Source organism: Pan paniscus, chromosome 1 (genome assembly GCF_029289425.2).
Source record: "Pan paniscus chromosome 1, NHGRI_mPanPan1-v2.0_pri, whole genome shotgun sequence".
NCBI classification, from domain to species: Eukaryota; Metazoa; Chordata; class Mammalia; order Primates; family Hominidae; genus Pan; species Pan paniscus.
The window spans coordinates 63,792,870-63,814,724 of record NC_073249.2 but is presented as its reverse complement, the minus strand read 5'-3'; the positions used below and the strand labels follow the sequence as shown (position 1 = coordinate 63,814,724).

The window sequence follows — 21,855 nt, the reverse complement described above, 5'->3', positions numbered from 1 at the left end:
CTCTCTGCATTGGGTTTGAAGGAAGGATATATTTGTGGAGCCACCCAGACATAGACTATAAATTTAATGAAGGATGTATGTAAAAAATGACTTCCATCTTTATTAATGCCATTTCATTTCATTATTAAACTTGAAACGTCTCACAATTCTTGCTGGTACTTGTTTTCTAATGTTTTTTTTTCTTCTTTTCTATTGAGAATCATTTATGACCAGATTATGTGTGTTGTCCTTAAAACAGATATTCTGTCCATTTGTTTACTTTCTCTCCTTTGCCCTCTTCAGTCTCCATATCAGGCATTATCCTCAAAATTATTTATTATCAGTTAAATTTATAAAATGCTTTCTGAGGCCCAACAACAATCCTTTCTATTTTTTTTTTTTTTTTTTTTTTAGTTAGGCAGACCCTTACAGCCATGTTTTATGTTGACATAAAAATGTCAACACTCTGATTATTAAAGTATGTGTTCTATATATGGTCAATGTTAGTTACAGTCAGTCTGGTCTGTAGTCATATGGATGGATTTGATAAGCCGAGTGATCCATATCCTTCTCTTCAAGCATGATAGATCATTAAGAACCCATTTTTCAAAAATGGCATCTGCTTCTTTAAACAAATATGTTTTATTTCATATGTAAAATTCCATGTGCTTTGTAAGGTTAAATTTTGAGGAAATACATCATTTGATTTATGGGGCAATTAGTTGTATTAAATTTTGTTTTTTTGCTCAATTCATCCGTGATGACACTACAAATTTTTCTTTGTAAAACATCATTTCAGTGTGTCACTCCTCTGCTTGAAGCCCTTTAGTCATTTTCATTGGGATCTCTAGGAAGAAATCCAAATGTCATAGCCTGACTTTATGACCATCCATTGTCTGGTCCTGACACAGGCTTCCAGCCTCATCTTCTTCTTTTTTATCTGAGCACTTCGCTGCAGCCAGATGTAGTCACTCATGTTCTCAACATATTTGGAGTACTTCTGTCTCTGTCTCAGTGTTCTTACTCAGATTCTCTCTTCTGTCTGGTTTGAATTTGCCTCTTTTTTTATTTACAGAAAACATTTCTGTCTTTCATAGTCAGATTACTTTACTTTGCCTGTGAAGCCATTGCTGAAACACTTCAGTAATGGCTGAAACAACTAGGGAAAGAGAAGGGAATTTAGCTGGGGAGGGAGAAAACTAAGATCGTGTAAGTATGTGGACTGTGAAAATACTGTGATGTGGCATTACTGTGTGGAAGTACTGTGAAGGCATTTTACATACATTTTTTCAACAGCATTTCTTGTATTATGAATTTCTTTTATTTATTAAGAACATCAGTATTATTACCATTATGACCAATTTCATTGACATTAGTATATACCCACCTTTATTATGTGTAGAGCAAAACACTTTGTTTTGGATGCACAAAGAAATAGGAGATATGGTTTTTGATACTGGAGCAAGGACAGGAATTTTCATGAAAAATATAAGAAATGCAAAAACATTCAGTAAATCTGAGTCCTAATGACTGAAAGTGTGGTCATCATTACTTAGTACCTGGAAAACCATCTTGAACAAAAACATTTATTTTATGATAAATGTGATTGTTTCATATTGTTATGTGATAATAAGTCTTAGATGCTTCCCTTATCCTTAGGGGGAAAGAAACAGAAAAAAAAAAAAGGGATACTTTTCACAGAAAATAAAAATGTTGCACAGTATTTATTGCTTGGTTACTTGAAAAGTGACCACTTACACCTAAATTTCAAAAAATGTTTTTGTTTATCATTAATAGCTTGACTATAGCTTAATATCCAGCTCTGTTCAGTGTCTTATGCCTCATTACAAAAGAAAATTTTCATGGTGATATGCAGTCTTAAAAGATACGTAAACCAGAGAAAGATGAGGTGATCAAAGGTTATCATGACTAAAATTGTAAGATCATCCAAGGAGTACCTGCCCAGACATGCACCATTTGTCTAAAGGGAAATTATCTTTGTTAGTGCAGAAACTTTCTATGGATTCAAAGTTTTTCTTGTTCACAATGAGGCATTAACACCTTTTTAAAACCCAATTTCTTAATGATTTTTAAAGACTGTTTTTCAAGAATACACTACTTGGTATTAAAATCTAACCTGAAATATTTTTCTATTCTCTTTAATGCAATGCTTTTCCCATTATATTGTTACTTATTCACTTTATTATAAAAATGACTCTTTTAGTGACATTGCAATTATTTTTCTATAATTAGTATGCTGTAATATATTATAATATACTATATATAATTATAATATAGTATAATACAATAATTAATATGCCCCATTTACTGAAATTGGATTTGATAATTTGCTAAGTGGGTTTCTTTTACAAATTACATCTGGAAGAATAAAATCTGGAAAGAAAGAATGGAAGAAGAAGGGATTGCACATGTTAGCACTATTATGTTTTTAAATAAGTTCTTATCTTTTGAGACAGCGAACTGTCAATAATATCTCTGCATGTCTCCCCCTCACTGGTTTTGTACACTATAGTCTCATTTTAAATGTATTATTCAAGATAGAAAACTTGAAATTTGAACATGGGTTAAACCAGCATTTTGTTTCGAATGTACACTAACCAGAATTAGAAAGAGTCCTATCTTCAGTAATGACCGAAATAAATTTCACACCAGTCCAGGATGTGCCGGAGTCATTTGATCACCCAAAGGACCTGAAACAGCAATGATATAAACTGTGAATTTTTTCTGATATCACTTACACTTCTCTTTCTCTCTTATAGGTATTAAAATGGGTAGAAGAAGCAGTACAGGCCTCCAAAGTTCACCTCTTATCCACAGATCATTTGGAACAGGCTGTAAATACTTGGAGAATTCCTTTTGATCCCAGCCTGAAAGAGGTCACTGTGTCTTTGAGTGGGCCTTCTCCAATGATTGAAATTCGCAGTCCTTTAGGTGAGATATATCAAACATCACATAGTAAAATACAAAATACATAGAGGGTAAAATACTTTTCACACACTTGTTTTTGTCAAGTTAATGCCAACTTCATGAATAAATTCAATAAATTCAGAAGTGGCTAAGGAAGGTGTTTAAAAAATGTAACATTTTGAAAGTGCTAACTATTGTTGAATTAACATGAGATTCAAAAAGGTAAAACTTCTCATATTTAAAGAGGTCAGATGTAGTAAACTAATTATATTTAAATGATCCAAAATAAAAATATTTAAATAAAACCTGAAACTTTATATGAGGAGATATTTTACAGTAACTTACTCTGTCAAATTCAGTATTTTACATTATTTTTAAATGGCTCACACCAAATAACTCTTAAAATAACTAATTTTCCACTCTATCATTTTCTTGATAAATTTTAATTTTACAGAAGATGTTTGTTAAAAACCAAATTTATATTCTTAGTAAAGGGAACTTTTAATAATTCACTTTGCCTCTTAAGTATATTTTATAACCATATGATTTGTTTGGTACCATTGCTAGTTGATAACTACAATAAGATTTACATCAAATAACAATCTAGTAAAGACAGAAATCTTTAATCGTTTCTTAACATTTTCATTTAGAAATATTTTTTACCTAATATTTGCAAAATAGTTATATTTCCACTGTGGCTTTAGTTGCATTTTCTTCTCTATATTTATAAATGGGGAAGGGGATAACTGGTTTTCTTACTTAAATAACTAATTTCCAAAAGAAAACAACCTATGAGATTGTTCTCAGAGGCCACAAACACATTGAAATTTACAAGACAAATACAACGTCTTTCTCAAGACTTTCACAAGTTTGATCTTATAAATGGATTTTCCTGTTGAAGTAGCATTCTACTGCAATAACATCCATGTTACCAAGGAAAGACTTGTGTTTTCTACTACCTGGAGACTCAGAGTACCTGTATCCATTGCATTATGTTTCTACTACTTTAAAAAGTCATTGGGCATACAATGATTGTAAAACTTTTGATTCAAATATAGGATGCTTATAACTTATTTCTTTCTTCCTTCTTTTTTTTTTTTTTTTTTTTTTTGACATGGAGTCTTGCTCTGTCACCCAGGCTGAAGTGCAGTAGCATGACCTCAGCTCATTGCAACCTCTCCCTCCTGGGTTCAAACGATTCTCCTGCCTCAGCCTCCTGAGTAGCAGGGATTACAGGTGCGCACCACCACGCCTGGCTAATTTTTGTATTTTTAGTAGAGACTGGGTTTCACCATGTTGGTCAGGCTGGTTTTGAACTTCTGACCTTGTGATCTGTCCACCTCGGCCTCCCAAAGTGTTGGGATTACAGGCATGAGCCACCGTGCCTGGCCTAACTTATTTCTTTATATAACTGGAGAAGTAGTCCATGTGAAAGTCAAGAGTGAAGTGAAAAACTGAACTGTGGCTTAATTCCAAATTTGCTTTTCCTCTTTTCTAAGTTCCAACTATTAGACACTTTAGATAAATGTCAGGTCAGTAGGCAATGGTATCATGCTACTTCATTGCACTGCCTCTTTTAATTATTCCTATGACAGATAAAAGCCTTCTCCTGTGCTTCATGGGAAACCGGTTAAGGTTTTACACTTTGTGTAAAGATAGGCCCAGGGCTCTCATGTTAGTAATACTTTGAGTGTTCTCTAGAAAGACATTTATTCTGGTTTGCTGTGTTTTCCATCTATTTAATCTAAATCTCTCTAGTGACTCTGCGTAACATTTTTGGTAGCCATAGTAATTACTATCTAGGCTGGCTTCGGAAATATGATTACAGTCTGCTAATTGTTATTCTCATTTGATGATCAAGTCAGCATAACAAATAGTAATCCATTATTTCATAAGGTTTCCAATGCCTGGACACCTTAAAATTAAGTATATTTTAGAAATAAATAAAATAGTGTTTTGAGCTATGGGTATAAGTGTCAATCAGGTCATAAGATACTGGAAATTGAATGTGTTTTATTTTAGCCACAGAACAGAAAATAAAGGCTCTTTGGGTTAGTTTGCAGCACACTTTGGTAAAAAATGTGCCAGTGTTATTTGAAATTTGATCATGCTCTTAGTTTTATGTAGTGTTAAATTAGCTAATATACATAGCTGAGAGAAGGATTGTGCTTGTTACCTTTATGTTCTGTCTTTCAGGGAAGCTGATAAAAAAGGGATTTGGCCTGCATGAGCTATTAAATATCCATAACTCTGCCAAAGTAGTGAATGTGAAAGAGCCAGAGGCTGGAATGTGGACAGTGAAGGTACGGTTATTTCACAAAGTTTGTTTATTATTTTATTTTGAAGTTGGCATTTTTCATGAAGTATACACAGTGGTTTTTTTAAACATACACTCTTGCTATCATGGAGAGTGCTTGTAATAAAAAGCAATGTACATAGGTGTTTGTAGGAGGTGTCTTGATCACATGAATTTGGTAGTTTTCAGTTTGAGGACCATGAGTGTCATCATTGCCACACGATACACTTACAATTCTCAGATAGTTTTCCTATCATCAAATCTGTAGATTTATTTTATTATCTACTTCATGCTTACAAAATAATCAGAGATTGAGCCAACACAGAATAACGGTTAGAGCCATAGGCTCTGTTGTGAAACTGCCTGGGTTTGAATCTTAACACCACGCCTTAACAGCTGCACTGCCTGGGGAACAGAACTTCTCTGTGCATGGCTTTCCTTCTCTGTCATGTGGAGATGATAGTCACAGTCCTTTACTTTACAGAATTGGGCTGAGAATTAAATTAATATGATACACCTGAAATAGTATCATTTCTGTTTCAAAGTAAGCATTCAAGTGCTGTGTTGGCTTTTTTTATTTGGTGGATTTCTATTCATTTTCTTCTTTAGCACAACGTGGTATTTGTATCCTAAACTTATCTTAAGTGGTATATATTTCCTCTAAGAAAGCATTGTATTTTGGCAGTATGGAGGAAAAAATATACACTCAAAATTCAAGATACCATAAATCGGAGATCTAGTTCTGCTGCAGATTTTGTGTGTGTCCCACTGTGGCAGATGCCCTGAGTGACTTGCCCATATTTCTCAGGCTTTTCAGTGTACTTCCCAATCTAGTATCTGCATTTCTGTGTCTTGGAGGTTTTTTCCTAGAACAGGAAAAGGTTGTTTGGCTAAGGAATTAACACCCCTCGGGAGCAGCTATTAGCACCTGAAGGAACACACTCCAGGTGTCCGCTGTGGGAACAGGCTTAAAACACACCCTTTGTGGGCCTCTTCCCATTCCTGTATTATCTCCTCTCTTCCTATTAGCATTCCTTCCAGCTGTCAAATAAACAACTTGCTCTAGAATCTTTCTGGGAGAACTCAAATGAAGATATCCTGTACATTGTTTACTCTTTCATTGTCTGTTTCCTTACATAAAAAATGGAATTAATGGGATCATAATTCAAATTATAGAGCTGCTGTGAAAATATGTGGAGCTGATATACCGTAGAAATTCAAAGAGCCATTTTTCATGCCAGTCAGTTTTTTTTTTAAAGAATAACTCCATTAATGTCCCCAGTTTAAAGAATGAATGTTTACCTTGTAACTCCATTCAAATCCTAAGATACTAGTTTTTTATTCTCAGAACTCTAAGCCCTGTAGGAAAAATAGAAACTCTTGCGTAGATTATTTCAAGGTGGATAATAAAAGGGTATAGGTGAAAAGGCATGTGAAAGAAAATCTGGTAATTTCTTAATGAATGGGCCAGAAATGGCCCTTCCTGCCTGTTTTTTTCCACCCAGTTCCTTGCACATAATGCCTGGTATTTATTGAGTGTATTAGATTGACGAGTTGTTTTGCTGCTACAATATTTTAAATAAATGTGGCCAAATTTTGTGTAATGGTTATTTTGACTAACTTGCCAAAAATATCACTAGCATTGAGTCTGACTTTTTGTGACCACAGTAGGAAGGAATTAGAGGAAGTGTCGAGTCTCTTCATCCCTCAAATACTTTAATTTAAGCGTGACTTAGCCAGCGGTGTCTTGAGCTAGCAAGTCCACTGGAGTAATTTTTTCTTGCTTTCTGAATATTGACCTTAAGTAGTCCATTATTGACTGTGAAATACGTGCACGTGAGGCCATTCTTCCATGTTAGTAGCAAGTTATTGTGCAGTACTTGTACCTATTTCCAGGTGATTTGGACTGGTACCAGTGGTATTTCTTCTAGTAAAACTCTTGCCCAGAGGAGGGATATTGCATGACTGTTATTTTACCTTGTGCCTCACGCAAATATTCATTCAGTCATGCATTCAATAAACATTTACTGACTGCTCTTGGCCATGTTCTGTGCTACTTACTTAATGGACATTACGCACATTTTAATTGATAATTAGAACAGAGAAGTAATGAGGATTAGTTCTATGAGTGAGCAGAGCCTTTGATCAGGTGATGAGGTGATGAGAACTCTGTTTAGACAAGTCTCTAAGCTCAGTCTCCTATAATTAAGGGAACAATAAAAAGACACAGTATCTATTATTATTTTATCTTAAATGTTTATCTAGCCCTCACCAAAAGAGCCTCCAGCTCTGATTTACAGCATTTCTAGTGTAGGATTAGTGCTAACAACAACTAAACAAAGAATAAGCATTATAATGAAACTTAAAAATAACAAACTTATTTTGCTTCTATATGAAATACCAAAAGAATGTATCAGGTTGATACAAAGGAAATTGAACTGAATCTGATGACATAAAATATTGCTGTTGACTTTGGATTTCCCTTTTGGATGTCTAATGAATGAAAATGTTTTACATGTGCACTTTCTCAAGATGAGAAATGTCTGAGATTAGATAGTGTTTCCCTGGTGCTATCTCCCATGCACTGGACTATCTGGAAAAGGTCTGCTCTATCACTGAAATTAATAGTGGCTTTTTGAATGTTTCACATAACAGTTTTTATCCCAAATATGGAGAACGATCTATCTATTACTTAACTTTACCTTGAGGCTCAAGGACCACCCAATTGAGCCTCAAGCCAATCTTTCTAGTTATCTTCTATCACTTGTCTTTACATTCTTGTCAAATATAATTTTGTACTGTCTCTCTCCCCCCACCACATTCTCTTACCCCACGCTTTCTTTCAAGCTGTTCCTTCCCCTTATAATGCCTTTTCTTGCATTCTGACTTATAACTATCCCACAAAGTTCAGCTCAAATGACAAAACTTTCATCAAACTTTGTCAGATTTTTTTTTCCCTAAAATGTTCTTTTCTCTCTGGCTTTCTATTAAATTTTTCTGCACTTCCCTTTTGGATTAATTTCTCCCTTATATCATTTTTATTTCTGTACATATTTTCTCTGTCTCTTTTTCTATAGACCAGATTTTGCCACTAGTATATGCCACAGTGCCTGAGAAAGAACTATATAAATATTTATGAATAAAAATTAATACATTTATTCTGAGGATATCCAGGGAAGCAGGCAGAAGAACTGGTTTACTTAGTCTATAGTGGAGGTGCTAGCATGGAACACTAATACGTTTACGATTTAAAATGATAAGAGAGTGGCAGTTTCTTTTCTTCTGTGATTTTTCTGGTCAGTACTTTACTGTTCCATCTTAGGGCACTTTCACTAAGCAGAGATAAAGAGTCAACTCATTTGTATAATTCACATAAGTACTCAAATGTTTTAGGTTTCCTCTGATGCAGGTAAAGCACATTAAAAAGAAGTAACTGGAAATAACATAAAGTTTTATTAAAAACAGAAGAGAAGATTGTTTTATGCTCCTAAATTTCCATTTGTAGGAAAGCTACAGATCATGGATCTTATTTCTGAGAAGCAATATGATTTTTCCATTCAGCAACTAATATAGAGTATTTGAATGTAACCACAGAAACTCTTGAGCCAAATTTTGTCCTCTGCTTTTTAAAGGAAACTCCCTGCAAAGACATTAAATAATTGTCAGCACCCAATGGGTTTAGGTGGTACAAATGTTTATATTAGTCTAGGATTATCAGTGTGATCATTTAATTTAACATATCCCCTGGGGTATGTTTCTATTAAGTACATTTGGATAAACTGTCTTTAGATAATCTCCCAAGTACAGAAGGGTGTGTACCCAACCACATGATTATACTGGGATTCTGAGACTAGTAGAAATATTTTGGTTTTGGATAGTTATGTTGGTAGCCAGAGCCTACTAATGCCTTTTCTACTGGGTAAGGATATTTTAAAAATCATACTCAAGTGGCATAAGCTTGTTTAGGAATCATAATTAAATCAACCTTGAGTCTAAAAGGACCACACATGAAGATTATTATGCTGGCCTCCTATTAGTCTTTCCTGGTGACTCTTATGAATAAGCCTGTAGTCTATACAAAGTGTGTTAAGTAAATAGATTAGGTGTAGCATTAATGTTTTGGGTCAGTGGCATGTTTGATAATAGATTTTTCCTGGAAAATTTTCCAGTTTTTTGGCCTTCCAATATCGGACTGTCAACCAAATAGAATGCTTCCTTTATAAAAAAGATATGTGTACACTTAGGTACACATGCACATTTTTATGTATATGTGTGTGCATATGCGTGTGTGCATATGTGTGTGTGTGTGTGTGTATTTAAGTAGAATTTATGTTTTGGATAAATTTCCTTATCACACATTTCTCCAAATGCATAATGCCCAACAAAATAATGGTATTTAAATCTAGCTTCCATGATTGTGTCTTTAACACAATGCCTAGCTCACAGTAGGTTCTTAATAAATATTTTATTGAAACCATCTATTCTTTAATTTGTAAAGAATTCAAAACTTAAGAGCAAATACTTTGAAAAGAGGTCGACATCTATTTGAATTCAAGATTCATTACTTAATGTCTTTTTGTTCATGGAGAAATTACTTAACCTCTCTAAGTCTGAGGAAAGTGGGAGAAAATAGTGGCTACCCAATATTGTCATGGTTAAATGAGATATTGGTAAAGTGCTTCAGCAGTTTCTGACACATGAATTAGTTGTTACTAAAAATGTTGACACATGAATGCTGACACAGGTTAATTAGTTGTTCTCTTGAATACATGTAAATCATACATTGTATCTTTACTTTCTTTTAATGCATATACACTTGAATTTTTCTTTAGTTTTTGTGTTTGTCTTACTTTGGGCACATTTACTATTTTATAAAACATTGAAACTCTGTTGGAGAGAGAAAAACCATATCTATCAATCAAATTTTAATTCAATTTATAAAAGATAAGGTTTCATATTTAGTGCTAGGAGGCATTCTCCCTGGCTTAATACAAGAAGGTTAATTCCTCACTAATGTTCTGTGTTCCATGAGGTCTGGTAGAGTATTCTGCTTCACAGTCACTCAGGAACCCAAGCTGATGGAGGCTCTGCCATAATTTAGAACATGCAGCATCTTCAGTCACTTAATGAGGAAAAAACCTGGAGGATGTGGCATTGAATAAATAAAAAGAAATTTGTGTTACTTCTGTCTCATCCCAGAAGTGACACATTTCACTCCCTTATTACCCAGTAGGCAAGCTGTTATCGTGGCCTAGTGGTATACTAGAGCTAGCTCATAATGACTCATGGAGAGTCAATGATACATTTCTCTTCCTAGCTCTGTGTTCAGCAACATCATGTTGGGAGCTAGGAATCAGCTATGATGGGAATATTTACACCACAGAAATTGAAAAATGCCAAAAATTAGGGGTTTTTTTTTGTTAGAGGGGAATTTATTAGCACCCCACTGACCTGACTTTTCCTAACTGAAAGGGTACTCAGAAACATAGAATGGCAAAGAAATAGTTGGAGAATGTTATTGTTTTCTATGCCATAGGGTGCAAATCTACCTAGAAATTATGTTATTCTAAAATACCATGCACAGAGTTAGGTACCTGAGAAAGACGTTGAACTTGGAAAAATTGCCATTTAAGTTGCTGTCTACACCTAGGTAAATATCATTTTTTTGAACCTCTGTTTCTTTGTAGTGCCATAAAATTATCTTTGGACATAATAGGGTTTTAAGAGATAACGTGTGAACATACTTAGCATAATGCATCTAGAAACATTTAGTGAATTCTTGATGAGTATAGCATTAGCTGGTCTGAGGAATATCTAAGAAAAAACATCAACACTAGGCATGTGGATGGCTTTCATGTCATTTATTAAACCTACAAAACCTACACTTATCACGTGCCAGCTGAGTGACATTCTGTGGGTGATGAATATGAAATAGTTACTGCCTTGAAGGGACTTTCAATGTAGGCAGGCATTTAACAGGCCTTCTTCGCCTTTAAACTAAGAAGTAAATCCATCTGCAGTAGAGCTGACCAGGAAGATCTAAGCTGAGATCTCAGAGGAGCAAGTAATTTTCCGCTGGAGCTCTCCATGGTGCTTGTTCAATTGTCCTTCAGCCTGTCCTGCTCCTTCATTCTTGGTAGTCTCACTCCAATTGAGAAACCTAGACTCTGGTTCACTCTGCTCCTTCTTTTCCCTTACTGCATTGTAGGTCAAGGCTACCTATTTACAACTTTAGGATACCAATATATTATCTCTGTATTAGGGTTCTCCAGAGGACAGAAATAATAGGATATATACATATATGAAAGGGAGTTTATTAGGAAGAATTGGCTCACACAATCTCAAGTCAAAGTCCCACAATAGGCCATCTGCAAGCTGGGGAAGAAAGAAGCCGGTAGTGACTCAGTCCAAGTCCAAAACCCTCAAAAGCAGAGAAGCCGACAGTGAAGCCTTGAGTCTGTGGCCAAAGGCCCGAGAGCCCCTGGCAAACCACTGGTGTAAGTCCAAGAGTCCAAAGGCCGAAGAACCTGTAGTCTGTTGTCCAAGGGCAGGAGGAATGGAAGAAAGCATCCATCATGGGAGAAAGATGAAATCCAGAAGACTCAGCAAGCCAGCTTATCCCACCTTCTTCCACCTGCTTTGTTCTAATCGTGCTGGCAGCCAGTTAGATAGTGCCCACCCACATTGAGGGGGGTCTTCCTCCCCCAGCTCACTGACTCAAATATCAGTCTCCTTTGGCAACACCCTCACAGATGCACCCAGAAGGAATACTTTACCAGCTATCTAGGTATCCTTCAATCCAATCAAGCTGATACCTAATTTTAACTATCACTAGTATAACCTCATCTTTGCCAAACCGTGACCTTACCTCACATCTGCTCACACTGCAGCAGCCTGTGTATTCCTGACTCAGACCCCTTCACAACTTAATGAACGTGATACTACTCACTCAGAGGAGTAACGTGGCTCATTATGTATGTTTAGAAATTTTATGAATAAATTGACTTTGAAACACAACTCTTCCTAGCTCAGATAAATCCTGTTCAACATCTAATATCTAGAAAGTTTCCTGTTATTCTCTGAGACTGAATGCTGCTGCTAGATTTCCCTCTTCTTATCTACAGAAGCCATGAGGTTAGGGTAACTCTGCAGGAGTAATACTTCAAGACATTCTGTGGTGGAAAGGTGCTTTTTGTAGCCATATTCTAATTTTAATATAACCCACAGGTTGAATCTAGATGATAAAAAAGACCAAATAGAAAGACATTAAGATAGTAATTTTGGCCTCACTAATTTTAGGACATATATATATATATATAATTTTATTACATTTATAAAAAATTTATTAAAATGGCTAACATAATTTGGAAGAGAAGGGAAGGGAAAGAAATATGGCTGGACCTCCTCTTTGCTTGACTCAGTTACAGAATTAGCTTAATTTTCTTTGCCCCTCCAAGACCTTGGTGTCATTTGGTTCTCCTCTAACCCCATCAGGTTCATAACTCATGAGACTCCAAAGTCTTCTCCCAGCACTCCTGCAGTTTCCTAAAAGCTTTCTTGCTTATGTTCTCATTGCCTTCTGATTATTTGTGTTGATTATACCTTTTTGTACTTTGATGCAGGGCAAAACTCAGCCCCTTCAAAATATCACAAGAAATCTATCAATAGCAAGCATTCTGTGAATTTGGTAGATTTACTCGTAGATTTGGGGGCTATGTCAGAAAGCACCTTGTGCTTTTCCTGCTCTTTCCTTGGCCACCACCCCCTTGCCTCCCCAGTACATTTCTCTGCTTCTTTCCTCTGGATAGTCCCAGAAGTTCCATATAACTCTCCTCCTATTGTGTAAAGCAGTTCAGCATATTTCAACATTTACCCTCAAACCAGCACAATTAAATTCATTGAGATCATCATGAGAAACGCGTGGGGTAGCTGTAGAGTTTGGTTTCTGGAGCTTCACCGAGTTCAGACTCCAGCTTTGCCACCTGCTGTATCTGTTACTTTGAGCAAGTCACTTAACCTCTCTTATCCATGAAGTGAAGATGGTAATAATACTCTCTCACAGGGACTTTTGTGAGGATTAAAAGTGAGAATTTGTATAAAAAATTAAGCTTTATATATAGTGTGCATTTTGTGCACATTAGTGCTTTTTTCTCCTCCCTTTTCCATTTATTGGTGGGTTATACCCTCATTATACACAAAACCTGTTTGTTTCTATTACACTAATATTTTTTAAAGGGAGCTTAGACAAGAAAGAGGTGAAAACAATAGCTTACTTTAATAGATATCAAACTATTGGCACTTTCTCATGAAGAAATTTATGTGGTGTTTAGTGTTCCTAAAATACTGTTCAAGTATTAGAATTCTTTTCAGAGAATAATTAAATAATGATAAATGCATGAATTAACATCAGAGGCTATTTTAATACTAAGCTATTTTAAAAACTTTAAATTAGCTCATTTTTTTTCTTTTTATTGTATATTTAAACCACAATGTTAGTTTATTTGGGATGTCCTTTGTTTCCGTTACCCTGGTTAGCCCAGAGTTGGATTAATTGCATATAAAAATGGACTCACTTGAAGATATCTTTTATTTACAAACACTTAAATTCATTGAAGACATTTCTACTGTCTACAGTATAGTATAGACACATGAAATTAAGATATTTTGTTATTTATTACTCTTCATATTTTAGCAGAGCAAAATACTCTTCATATTTCCTCAGAGAATAGTAAACCTATATTCTTATTTTGCATACTTTATTACTTGGTGTGGTCTTTGAAGGATCAAAGTTAATTTATATTACATTAATTTTATATAATTTATAAGGGGCTCCCTCTTCATCAAATCTACTTTAACGTGTTATTTAGTAATAGACATTAACATATTTTCAAACACTTGTATAATTTGTTTTTTTTCACTCAGCTATTAAGTACCACGTTTTTGAAAACCACCTTTGTTAGTTGATTTATGCACAGAACACTTGGCAGATGATTAGCACTTGATAGCAGTCATTTGGCAAATTACGTGTCATATTTGCCCTTAGTAACCTCAACAGCTGTTTCATCATAAGGGACTTTCTGAGGAGCAAGGCAACTAACAGTGATATATGATGTTAGTGAAAAAATAAAAATTAACTCATTGTAATATCAAGCATTCTGATTGACTTACATGAAATTAGGAGGTGATAGTGTCTTCACTAAAGCTCTACATTATCTAAAGAAATTGACATTAGAATTACCAAAGTTTTATACAACCCTACAGGAAATCCCTGATTTAAAATTGAGTCATGATCCATAGTTTCCTTTTTAAATTTATTATGTGGAAGTCATAACACATATTCATTGACAAATAATGGGATAAGGGTGGTACTAAGATCCCTACACTTACACATATAATCTTTTGTAACCTGTATGCAAATGAGCCATAGTAACTAGCTGCATCATTTATGCTAAGAATATAGCAACAGCTTTCATGATGATGGGTTTTTTTCTTCTTTCTCCCTTTCATTTTACTACCCTTTGAGTTCTTGAGATTCTGCTCAATGAGGAAGAAACATGGTAGCAACAGGGACAAATCTTCTCTTCCTTCTTCTCCACATTGCTAAATAACAAGGAGTTGCAGTGATTCAGGGAATATTGCGTAGTTTGCACAGCTCTGGAAGTGGCCCACTGGTAACTATGGTGTGTGAATTCATCTGGCTGTCCACCAGATTAAAATGTATATACACAAATATGGCTGTCTACCAGATTAAAATTTATATATATATACTTCCAGTGTATTCTGTCATTGCTATAATACCTCAATATGTGTCTTCTCAGTGTTGAGTTTGAAATTGATAATCGGTACATTAGAGTTGTGTGAATTTTTTCTTTCACTCCCATCTCCTACTTCTACTTAAATGCTGGAATTATGTGGTCATTTTATTTTGAGACAGAATCTTGGTAATCTATGTAATAAAATAATGGTGAACTCTTGTTCATAAGTCTTAGGTGGTTTTTGAAATGCAAATTCCTAGACTGCCCTGACCTAATATTCAGATTCAGTAAATCTAGGCTGGAGATAAGGACTTTGCATTTTTAATAAATGCTGAGTACCTTTGCTAGAACACTGCTGAGCTGAGGATGCCAGGTTGCCAAAATCTGAAAATGGTCAGCTCTATTGCTTGCACTGGCTGCAATGTCCTAGAGGCAAAGAAGAAATAAATATTTTCTAGAATTGAACCTGGATGTATTTGTGGAAGAAGGTTTCAATATTTGCTGAACATCTACTATGTTAACAATAGTGACCAAAACAAAGATCCATACCCTCATGGAGCTTTTACAGATTTATTTCCAGCCCATTCACTAGTGACTAAACCCTTACATCTTTTATCATTAGGCATGAAACATATTACTGAATTGTTTTTTAGAGCTGTCCCCATGGGGTATGTATTATGAAACTTGCATTTAAAATATAGAATCATAGTTATGTTGAGAACATCAGATCAGAGCCTCAGTTTTTGGACATCGATCCTAATTAAATATTGTGCAGTTTCCCATACTGGTGAGGGTTGCATATGACCAGCATACTGGATCAACTGCTGACCAGGTTTGTCATTAAACATTTTCAGACCTCAAGCAGTGGAAGGCACTCTGTTCGCATTACTGGCCTCAGTACTATTGATTTCCGAGCTGGCTTTTCTCGAAAGCCCACCCTGGACTTCAAAAAAACAGTTAGCAGACCAGTGCAAGGTTTGTATGTGCATATTATTTAAATTGACATAATAGATATCCAAATGAAAAATATTTCTCAGACTGTCTATAATTTTATAATTTTGTAGTATTCAATAAAATTGAGAAGCATAGCTTTAAATGTGACTGTTCTCTTGGCCTAATCACTTTCTCAAAGTATAATCCCAAGACCACTGATATAAAAATCACTCAGGATGCTTGTTAAAAATTAAGATTCCTGGACCCCACTCCAGATCTCCTGAATTAGAACCATGGAAGGTAGGGCCCAGGAATATGTACTTTAGTGAGCACCTCAGTTTATTCTTACACTTACTAAAGTTTGAGAATTACTAACCCAGATCTTGAGATTTTTTTCCTTACCGAAATCTATAAATTACCTATTGTCAAGGTAAAATGTGTGTATATAGCTGAAAAATTAAACACGTCACATATCATTGTATTTCAAAGATAAAATTATTGATTTTTAAACCTTGTGCTCTTATTTTATTCATACATTGAGATTTATAGTATTCTAGCTGAAAAGAAGCTTAACTATAATGTAACAGTTAAAATTTGGGGGAGGTTATTGTTCATTTATTTTTATTGCTGCATTTTCTGGAAAGATACAAAATAATTTATCTTTAAAGTATTCATGTGATCAAACATATAACAATTTTCACAATTCTAATTTTTTTTACGTGTAAGCATAGTTAAAATACTATAAAAATTATTTCTTAGGATTTCCTAAGTTTCTCTGGTCATGCATAAACTGTCTTTTATGTAGAAACAATTCTGCAACTGATCCAGAAATTGTAGGCATCCTTATGGTACTCATATATTATTATCATGCAAATACTTATTTGATATATAACTTCAATTGCCTGTTTCTTGTAAATGATAACAAAATCTTTCTCTTGTAGGAATACCTACCTATGTACTGCTCAATACTTCTGGAATTTCCACTCCAGCTAGAATAGATCTTCTTGAACTTTTGAGTATCTCAGGAAGTTCTCTTAAGACTATTCCTGTTAAATATTACCCAGATCGAAAACCTTATGGCATATGGAATATTTCTGACTTTGTACCACCAAATGAAGCTTTCTTTCTCAAAGTAACAGGCTATGATAAAGATGATTACCTCTTCCAGAGAGTATCAAGTGTTTCCTTTTCTAATATTGTCCCAGGTGAGACATCATTTTATTCAACATTGAAATATTGACAGTTTAAGAGGGTGATGTTGACCCATAGGTAAATAACGGACTATCAAATAAAAAATAGTGTCTTCATATTATTACTGCATCACCAAATTGATGGACATTTACATGTACGGTAACACAGTTTTTCTTAGCTGTTAAATAGCACATCCAAAGTTTCATGTTAAGTCTCACTGATTGCAGATCTGAGAATTTTGATTAGTCAGTTTAAGAGCTGGAACTGGAAAATTCTGGTACTATCTTTTCCCCTAAAAAAGCCAGGCAGATATATTTGCTTAAACTGTCTAAATTGGCTAAATGTTTATATACAATTGTCAGAAACTTTCTGCTCCATAGATGGTAGTTCATAGTAAACAACAGGTGATCACTGCCTTTATTTGTCTAGTTGATTAGTTAGCTAGTTAATTGTACATTTGCTACTGTGTAGAGAGGAGATTACAGATGAGATATTATTTGGAAGCATCAGGTAGCATTTCAGCTTAGCTGTACTTGAGCTATTTTTCAAGGCTCATGACCGAACTCTGACCCAATCTTTTGTTTTTTTTCTTTTCTTTTCTTTTTTTTTTTTTTTTTGAGATGGAGTCTCGCTCTGTTGCCCAGGCTGGAGTGCAGTGGCGCGATCTCGGCTCACTGCAAGCTCCGCCTCCCAGGTTCACGTCATTCTCCTGCCTCAGCCTCCCGAGTAGCTGGGACTACAGGCGCCCGCCACCTCGCCCAGCTAATGGACTGATAAAGATACAGGATCGTTTATAAAATTTTATAGTACTATTAGTGCTGTTAGGTGGAGGGACGAAAATTTATCATTTATACATAAGATAGTGATTTGGGAAATTGAGGAACAATTCTATAGCTATTGTTGAATAGTTGTAGAGTGGTAAGAATAGAACCAACCTCAATATTTCCTCATATACGATATTCAAATTTGGCTTAGCCCCTAATTTGAATGTTACAAAATCTGATGGATTCCTAAAAGTCATTTTTTACATTTATTTTGGAAAAACAATTTGATTCTGAGATACGTGGGTTCTTAAGTTTTTGAAATAAAAACATATTCTAAAATTGATATATTATTGCTTATTTGGTAGTATTTTTTCTATCTTGGTGGTACAAAAAAATACTATGTCTTAAAAACTATGATGTCTTAGATTCAATGAATACTGTAGTAAGGGGCCCATAAAGATATCCAGAAATCAACCAGTTTTGAACAAATAAAGATAGAAAAAGTAATTTTTGGTGATCTGGGTTAATTGGAATGCGGAGGATTTACTGGAATAATTTAAGTATAAAGATTTTGAATGGATTAAGAGGCAGTACTTAACACCATTGTGACCTTCTTGCTTAAGTTTTTTGTTTTTGTTTTTGTTTTTTTTCCTAGATGCTCCCAAAGTTACGATGCCTGAGAAAACCCCAGGATACTATCTGCAGCCGGGCCAAATTCCCTGCTCTGTTGACAGTCTTTTGCCCTTTACCTTGAGCTTTGTCAGAAATGGAGTTACACTTGGAGTAGACCAGTATTTGAAGTAGGTACATGTTTCTGTCAGTAATAAAATTCAGCATTTAACATGTAAATATAGACTATTATTGCAATGTACTTTTTCACTGAAAATTCTCACTTGCTACATAGTCTGGAATATAGCAGTGAACTAAATGGACACAAATCTGTGCCGTTGTGGAGCTTATATTGTCATAGATGGAGACAGTAAACAGAAGCTAAATATAATAATATAATAAATGCTTGAACATATTCAAATGTTGACTCATGTGTTATAGAATCTGAATGTTTTTTAATTTGTGGGTCTGTTGTTAAGACAAATACAGAATTATGAAAATGATGTTAAGTACAAAATCTTGAAAGGAGACCTTGCAAATGAGAGGTCCTGAAACTTTAGCTTTATTGGCTTCATGGTAAAAGTGTTTCTGAATCTGATTTAAAGTGTTATGATAAGTGAATCTGGTAAGTGTAGAGTGGGTTAGTTGGGTTGAATAATGCTGGTAGGTGGAGTGGATGTAGCATTGGCCAATTTGAAATCCTAAAATTCAGAGTAAGGGGCATTGGAGCAAAGACATAAAGATGCCAAGAAAGATGATCAAAAAGGTATCCAGAGAAGCGTATTCAAACACCAGGAAGAGCAAGTGCAAATGCATGAAGGCTGGAGTGGACTGGGCATGTGGGAAAGACAGACAGGAGGAGGCCAGTATGGCTGAAGCCCATTGAGCCAGGAGGAGAAGGGGAGCAGAGAAGGTCAGAGAGGCATGGTCTGTGCTGCAGGTGGGTGACAGGTGGGTCACAGCAGATGTCGCACCTGCATATAACAATCAGCAGGAGTAGGCTAGAGGCACCAACTTTTCCTTGTGAAGTTGGGTAACTTTTTTAGGCAAATGCAAGTAATTTCATGATAAAAACTAAGTAAACCTTGAAAACTGGAGAAAAATGATTTCTGGAAAGTGTTGCCTTTTAACTTACTGTGAAACAAACAACATTTTGGGAAAATGTCTGGGAATTATTGTTTTATCAGACTTGTATACTGTTAATTCAATATCAACATAACTTCCATAAGATGTTAAATGTTTGACAGTCTCAGCTTATACAATCGCTTTATGGGGAGTCATTTTAATCAAAAATTTATGGCAGGAATATTCATCATAACTAGGACATTTTCTACTCTTAAAGATTAAACTGTATTATTTCCTGCCCCTTACATAGTATATCTTAATGATTTATTTAGCTGTGTATTTAATAACCAGCAACATAATTGACTGGGATATAAAATGATGAAGCTACATAACTAGCTGGTGAAATCAAATAATTCTGTTTTATGTTTAAACAGTAACATTTTTCAAAGACACTTGAGATTCTTTAGAAACATTAATTCATTAATTCCACACAATTCCTGGGAGGTAAGCCATGAGAATTCTTTTTCTCATTTTTCCAGCTCTGTGGCCCAGAGATATGACATGCTTTGCTGACATGTATTAAGCTCTTTGGATGTGACAAGTTAGAGACAAAATTAGGCATGAGTGATGATAGACTGATACCCTAATCCTGATTCACTCTCATGTCCCTGCCCTAGATTTCCTAATAACATGGAACATGTGACTTAATGTTTGTTTATGTCAGTCACTTTGGTCACCAGGGGATGTAAGAGAGAATCCGTTTGCATTAGCAGCAGGGTGCATTTTTATTTGACGTGTTCTTTTCTGTATTCCAAAGTCTACCCTTCAAAACTTTTTTTATTATGTCCACATAGTGCTTAATGTCAACTGAGAAGGCTCCATGAAAAAGAGAATTATTTTCATGTAACATTTCATCATCAAGAAAGGAACAAGTATAACTGTAAAGAACATTCTTCAAGCATTTAGTAAACTGGTTGTATGTCTTTGGACAAATTACTTGTCCTTTCTGTATCTCAACTTTCTCATTTTTAAAAAGGGATTTAGAACTCAAAGAATCATCAGTTTCTGTTCTAAAATTTCCATCCATCTGTTTTTGATGAATTCTAATGTATACTCAGCTTTTAAGTAGGCACTGAAGAAAACACCAAAGATGTACGTATTCCAAACCCCTACCTTGCTGAAACTTACCAGTTTTGTAGATGATGACATTTACAAGTTTGTGCTTAGTATACTCCTGTTAAGCATCGAAGATACAGCTTACATGATCAGTGTGGTATGGAGTCAAGCAGTATTCTGCTTTTATTCTGAAAGTGACAAGAAGAACCACTGGCATGTAGTGCCTACAGAATTGAAAGGAAGCAATGTTTAACTAAAGTGAATTTTCTCAGCTACTAAAACATATGGATCAATGACCTTGCTTTGTTTCTCACTTTCCTAAGGCACAGAAACCCGTTTTAACTTTTTCTTACAAACCCTAGTTGTACCAAATACGAGTTAAGAGCTCAGTAAGTTCTTCATGGTTTTTTGATGATAAGTATGGTGTGTTTGGATGGGGAGCGATCTGGAGATATCACCATAAGGTATTATATTTTATACCACTTTCAGAATTCAGTGGTAAGTCTTTTGACTGCAGTGGGCTTTTTACCTTGTCTATATCTTGATTTTTTTAAGGTTATAAGTAGCTATAGATGATACGGGAGAAAAATTATGAAAACATTTTTGACATTTCAGCCACACTTTAAAACAGGATAATGCCTATTTTTGTAGATCATTGAGCTCTTTGAAACAGATTAAATATCTATTACTAAGATACTTCCGGAAAATGAGAAATAATTTGAACAGTGTTAGCGGACAAATAATAAATATTTATTAAATGAATGAATAAATAATATAGTAGAGGGATTTTTTTAACCTACATGATAGAGTTTAACTATAAAACTGATCGTTTGTTTTCATTTCTCATTGTGTATGTAGGTTGAACAATATATGGCCTTATATCTTATCTAAGTGGAGCTTATCTAAAAGAAAGTTAAGGAGAATTTATCTTCTTAGAATCAAAAAGTAGATTTCCTACCTTCAAATTTGTATATTGCCTAATTAAATTGCTTTGTCTAAGATTCCTACTGACATGACCAAAAACTGGAAAAAATAAAAGCAGAGAGGATTAATGAGTATTTCTTTGCCAGCTCTGTTATCTTATATTTTGACATAGCTAGAAAATATTTCTCTAAATAAATTTTCAATCTCTATAACTATTGTTTATGTTGTGTCTTTTGCTCAGAGTAGAAAAGCCTCATTTTCTAGTAAAATATAAATGGTGTGTCATTTTAAGTTA

The 21,855-nt window shown here is 34.8% G+C and overlaps 1 protein-coding gene across 3 annotated transcripts in view; it reads left to right on the top strand.

Annotated features, from left to right (window-relative positions):
* The window catches only part of HMCN1 (hemicentin 1), a 462,896-nt gene that overhangs the window by 177,890 nt on the left and 263,151 nt on the right, over positions 1-21,855 (top strand). For all 3 annotated transcript variants that reach the window (XM_003815598.5, XM_063598296.1, XM_063598300.1), the window contains exons 5-9: positions 2,760-2,931; positions 5,104-5,210; positions 15,813-15,933; positions 16,833-17,096; positions 18,502-18,646. In XM_003815598.5, the coding sequence (XP_003815646.4) occupies positions 2,760-2,931; positions 5,104-5,210; positions 15,813-15,933; positions 16,833-17,096; positions 18,502-18,646 (809 nt within the window). The remainder of the gene's footprint in view (positions 1-2,759; positions 2,932-5,103; positions 5,211-15,812; positions 15,934-16,832; positions 17,097-18,501; positions 18,647-21,855) is intronic.